General features: G+C 38.4%; 1 protein-coding gene across 1 annotated transcript in view; it reads right to left on the bottom strand.

Annotated features, from left to right (window-relative positions):
- Positions 1–869: 869 nt before the first annotated feature.
- LOC121535011 (serine--pyruvate aminotransferase) overlaps positions 870–6,000 on the bottom strand; it is a 45,239-nt gene continuing 40,108 nt past the window's right edge. The window contains exons 11-13 of the mRNA XM_041841671.2: positions 1,894–1,988; positions 1,564–1,631; positions 870–1,190 (exon numbers count right to left, since the gene is read on the bottom strand). Of these exons, the coding sequence (XP_041697605.1) occupies positions 1,051–1,190; positions 1,564–1,631; positions 1,894–1,988 (303 nt within the window). The 3' untranslated portion in view covers positions 870–1,050. The remainder of the gene's footprint in view (positions 1,191–1,563; positions 1,632–1,893; positions 1,989–6,000) is intronic.

The following is a 6,000-nucleotide window of genomic DNA, read 5'->3' as shown; positions in this document are numbered from 1 at the left end:
TTCCCAACCATAGTAGGCTCTTCACTGACACAAACAAGGTCAGGTTCTGCACTCTCCTATCAAATAAACTAATACATTTTGTATTAAGTGACGTGTTTCAATTTGAATCAATAATCGATCCCCACAGTGGAGGTGTCATAATACCCATAAAACCTAGCGGTCAAACAGGGAAATGGTTCCAATCGTTTTTATACCATTCGTTTTTCCCATAGGGGATTTTAGAAACACTTAAAATAAGGGCTGTGTTTCGTGTAGGCTTACCCTTGCCTGACGTTTTGATAACCATGTAAATCTCTCTCGGACAAGGTGACTTTTATCAATATATTCGGTTTTATTTACTCTCAGATTCGAAAATGCTAATTAGCATCAAAGTAAACATCATGCAAGACTACAAATCCCTGCAAGCTCTTGCATGTCATCTCTAGTGGACACCAATTTAAAACTTGCACAAGACAGTTCACAGAATTATCAATTTAAAGACATTTAGCCAATTTATTATTTACTACATTTAGCTAACATTAGATAGTTAATCCAGAGATTCTTACCTTCACCTTGTTTCAGCAGTCTCGGACCAATCATCATGGCATTTGTAGTTCTTTTTGATAGCCACATTAGCATTGGTAAATACACACAAATATATAAATAAAAGTCCTAGAGAGACTTACACGGTTATCAAAACTTCACGCCAGGGTAAGCATATATGAAACACAGCCGTTATCTTAAGTCTTTCTAAAAAAAACTATGGGAAAAATGAATGTTGGAAAAGCAATTGGAACCATTTCCCCGTTTGACCTCTAGGTTTTATGGGTATTATGACTCATACTGTGGTACTCTATGCAGTCATGAACCAATTCAAACCTGAAAAGAAATCAAGGTGGCCATATTGCATATTCTTATTCAAACATAACTTACAAGTCTTACATAACTTACATCATATGAGACATTACAGGCTTCGATGTGGAGTTCAAGTAACTGTAATGGCATAGACACTCCACAGCTCTTGCAGATCGACATGCGCATTTTCTAAAATGCAGGCACTTCATGGGACAGTCAAGAGGTATCAATCTCCTCTTGTAAAGGAACAAGGTACAGAATGGGCTTGCCATTGGTTGTGGCACTCTTCAACATCCTCACTATGTAGCCCTCTGGCTCATTGGGAACAACAGAGAGCTTCCGCTCTTCGCTACCTCCTATACATGGACAAAAGAGGAAGGTATAAACACTTGTGAATTAAGATAGCATGAACATTATTTCCTCTATTTCAAATACTCATGTTATGTTGAAAAATTGTGCAACTAGTTTGGCACCATGCACTTGAAAGCAATACAGGTCTGCAACCTACAGATTAACATCAAAGTAGACTGTGGGACAACCCCAAACCAGAAATCTCTCTCACTCAACTGAGTATTTGCAAATATAGTCAGGCTGCCATGGCCCGCCCTATGTGGTCATGACAGCAATACATGTAATAGGATTTTGATTTCCCATGATTTTATAATAGCAGTCTCTACACTGGCCATTAGCCTTGCATATATACCTAACCTACACCAATGTCAACACTACCTGTGGCTTTGTAGCAAATCCAGCCGCCTGACAAGTCCTTCATCTTGGGGTACTGCTCGTCAAGTACTCTGACAATATGAATAGATGTAAATATGTTCCACATTTTCAAATGTTCATTCCACTAATATAATATACATAGCAGGTTAGTTGTGAACTACAACAGTTATAATACAATTTGAAACTAGTTGAGATTGTATCAAGCCAAACGGTTATCCTGGACATTTTAAATTGCAAGTGATGGAAGGCACTTGAATTACAATAGCATGTAATCCAGATGTGTTTTGTCATACCAATTAAGTAACAAAATACCTATAAAAAAAACACATTTACCTCTTCATGGCATCCTTCCTCAGCCATCGTGATTGTTCTCTTTCCCAGTCCCGCTTCAAGTAGTTGAATCTCCTGAGATCTTTTAGGAGTTCGGTCTGTTGGTAGAGGGAGTTTATTATCAGGCGTACATATCTGGCAGCAATGGCAGCAGCAACCTTTGTTGATGCAGTGGGGTGTCTCTTCCCTCGAATACTCTCCCTGTGAAAGTTACCTGGAAACGATCTGAGTTAAGATAAAACAGAAAAAAAAGATTAGTAAAGATCACGGCATTATTTTCCATTCCCCCTCCCCCAATCAGACACCTGGGAGCATGCTTGGACCAGGTGGTGGGCACCTTTGAGCTCAAGGGTTCTGTGCTCTAGACTCAGATATCAGTAATAGAAGATTGTGGGCAACACTCTGTTTGCATAATCCTCCTTTAAAAGTTAAAACACATACAAACATGACGATTAGCTAGATCTGGTATCATCTAGGCATGAGAAATTTCACACTCACTAATTAGCCATATTTTATTTAAACATTACATTTTGAAAACATATAATAACAATAATAATAATAATGTATTTAACTTGTATAGTGCTTTTCATTACAAAAAAATATCTCAAAGCACATAAAAAGCAAAAAAAAACAACACATTTCAATTGAGATGGTAGAGATGGAGGTTCAATGTCTCTATTTGGCTTTGGATGAAAGCCTGATAGTTGAGGCAGTTTGGATTGGAATTTTATATTGCCATAAGTCAATAAGTATTCTAAACTTTTGTTCTGACAAGCCTAAAAAAGTTCAGGAGTAAAAATGTGTTTAACAAGTCAAATGGACTTACTCTGTGTGCAATAATAGTTTTTAACACGATTTTTGAATGACTACTTAATCTCTGTACCCGACACATTCAATTATCTGTAAGGTCCCTCAGACGAGCAGTGAATACACAATACTAACCTGATAGAGTGAAAAGAAGGAAGCCTGTGCAGAATATTTGTTTCTCCAAAATATGCATCCTGTTTGCAACAAAGCACTAAAGTAATACTGCAAAAAATGTGGCAAACCAATTAACTTTTTGTCCTGAATACACAGTGTTATGTTTGGGGCAAATCCAATCCAACACATTACTGAGTACCACTCTCCATATTGTCAAGCATAGTGGTGGCTGCATCATGTTATGGCTATGCTTGTTATCGTCAAGGACTGGGGAGTTTTTCAGGATAAAAAAGAAACAGAATGGAGCTAAGCACAGGCAAAATCCTAGAGGAAAACCTGGTTCAGTCTGCTTTCCAGCAGACACTGGGAAATGAATTCACATTTCAGCAGGACAATAACCTAAAACCTAAGGCCAAATATACGCTGGAGTTGCTCACCAAGAAGACAGTGAATGTTCCTGAGTGGCCGAGTTACAGTATTGACTGAAAACTGCTTTAAAATCTATGGCAAGGCCTGAAAATGGTTGTCTAGCAATGATCAACATCCAATTTGACAGAGCTTGAAGAATTTAAAAAAGAACAATGGGCAAATATTGCACAATCCAGGTGTGGAAAGGTCTTAGAGACTTATCCAGAAAGACTCACAGCTGTAATCGCTGCCAAAGGTGATTCTAACATGTATTGACTCAGGGGGTTGAATACGTATCTAATTAAGATATATTAGCATTTTATTTTTTATATATATATATATATATATTTTTTTTTACAAATGTTTGAATTTTTCTTCCATTTTGACACTACAGAGTATTTTGTGTAGATAGTTGACAAAAAAAAGATAATTAAATCCATTTTAATCCAACTTTGTAACACAACAAAATGTGTGAAAGTCAAGGGGTGTGAATACTTTCTGAAGGCACTAGCTAACGTTACATAACATGATCTTATAAAGAATATGATCACATAATTTCACTGCCACCTGCAGAAGCAAACTTTTTTTAGAACACTTCTTCTGCTTCTTCTTCTTTACATTTGTATTGGCAGATCACAAATCGTTCAATACACCTTGTAACTCTTCTGCAGTAAAATCTCATAAACCCAAGTACTTCTCTGCAGCTGCCACCACAACATCTATTTTCTGTGATTTATGTTCCATTTCTGCGGTACAGTTGATCTTACATTTGTTTTGGCAGATCACAATCGAGAGATGCATACACCACCACCCGCTGTACTGGAAGGCATCCTGGGAGGATGGGACACTATCGTTCAATAACTCTTCTGCAGTAAAATCTCGTACACCCAAGTACTTCTCTGCAGCTGCCACCACAACATCTATTTTCTGTGATTTATGTTCCATTTCTGCGGTACAGTTGATAACCATGGCTATGAATGCTAAGAAACCAATCTTACTGAAGCACGTTATTCCTATCATTCTCTATTGGCCTCGGCCTACTCATAAGGAGCCTCTTAGGATCCCTCACCCTGGACCCATCTTCCTCTACTACTCTCTTAACTGCCTCATCATATGACACCTTCTGTACTACTCTGATCCTGGCAACCTCAACATGCCTTTCTCTCACCGGACAATTCTGATCTCCAGCACCATGGGTACCCCTACAGTGAACACATACAACGTTTTTGTCCCTAGGCACGTGGTGCGTAGCGCCCCCTTCCTCTGGACGGAAGAATGTCAAAAAATCATCACGGGTCCACTTCTAGTTCCTTTCACCGACTCAACAGTCCCCAAACTTCCCTTATGGAAAAACCACATGAATTTCACATGTGAACACGTGATCTTGTGTGAGCTCATGTAATCACATGTGATTTAATGTTATAACATGTGACAACATATGACAACATGTGAAGTAACTTGTGATAACATAAAACTACACGTGACATGTGAGCACATATGAGAACATGATCTCATGTGAAATTTATGTTCAATAAATGTGACAACATGGGGATGCAAAATTTCAACATGTGAAAACACAATCTCGTGACAAAAATGTGACAACATGGGGATGCAAAATTTTAACATGTGATACCATGACACTACACGTGACAACATTTGAGCATGTGAAAACCCAGGTGTCAAATGTCATATTTTACTTTGAAAGGCATAATTTACATGAATTGAGTTTAAACAGTCATGGTCCCCTGGAAGTTGTCTAGTTGCGGTGAAAATATAACTAGTTATTGTGTTTTTATATTTAAATTCAGGTGTTTGTGGAGCGTATGCTGATTAATCAGGACTCCACCTCACTTGGGATTTCAATGCAGAACTTCTTGGTTACTACCTGAAGATCCTGCTGCGCCACCAGGTCTGTGGACATAATGGAGATTGGCAAGAATACATTTCTGCACTTTGCCTAAAGTGGCAGTAAAAATAAAGTAAATGTATACAACAACTTGAAGGTGTTATTTCCATAAAATGACAGTATGCTGCTTTATTCTGATTTAAATTACTGTAAAATGTTATTTGTGACCACCATTGGGATTTGAACTCATAACTTCCTGGTCACTACCAACCTGAAGTGTATTGCTACAGTGCAGCTACACCACCAGATCTGTGAGCATGAAAGAGATATGGCCACAGACTTATTGGCAAGAATGCATTTCTGCACTTTGCTAAAAGCTGCCCAGAATCAAGTAAATTACTGTCAAATTATCACCACCAACGTAAAACTAGCAGTGCGCAAAGACACTTGACCTAGAGCAAACATTATTCCTTCTGGGATTTGAACTTGCAAACAATGGTTCTGTGGTGCCACCAGGTTCTTAATATTAACGCAACATGTAAAGTATTGGTCCCATGTTTCATGAGCTAAAATAAAAGATCCCTTACATTTTCCAGATGCACAAAAAGCTCATTTCTCTCAAATGTTGTGCACAAATTTGTTTACATCCCTGTCAGTGAGCATTTTCTCCTTTAACCAGATAATCCATCCACCTGACAGGTGTGCCATATCAAGAAGCTGATTAAACAGCATGATCATTACACACGTGCACTTTGTGCTGGGGACAATAAAAGGCCACTCTAAAATGTGCAGTTTTGTCACAACACAATGCCACAGATGTCTCAAGTTTTGAGTGAGCGTGCAATTGGCATGCTGACTGAGGGAATGTCCACCAGAGCTGTTGCCAGATAACTGAATGTTCATTTCTCTACCATAAGCCGCTTCCAATGTTGTTT

The sequence above is a fragment of the Coregonus clupeaformis genome, unplaced genomic scaffold (assembly GCF_020615455.1).
Source record: "Coregonus clupeaformis isolate EN_2021a unplaced genomic scaffold, ASM2061545v1 scaf0881, whole genome shotgun sequence".
NCBI classification, from domain to species: Eukaryota; Metazoa; Chordata; class Actinopteri; order Salmoniformes; family Salmonidae; genus Coregonus; species Coregonus clupeaformis.
The sequence above is the reverse complement of the archived record's forward strand: the minus strand, read 5'-3'. Positions and strand labels throughout refer to the sequence as shown.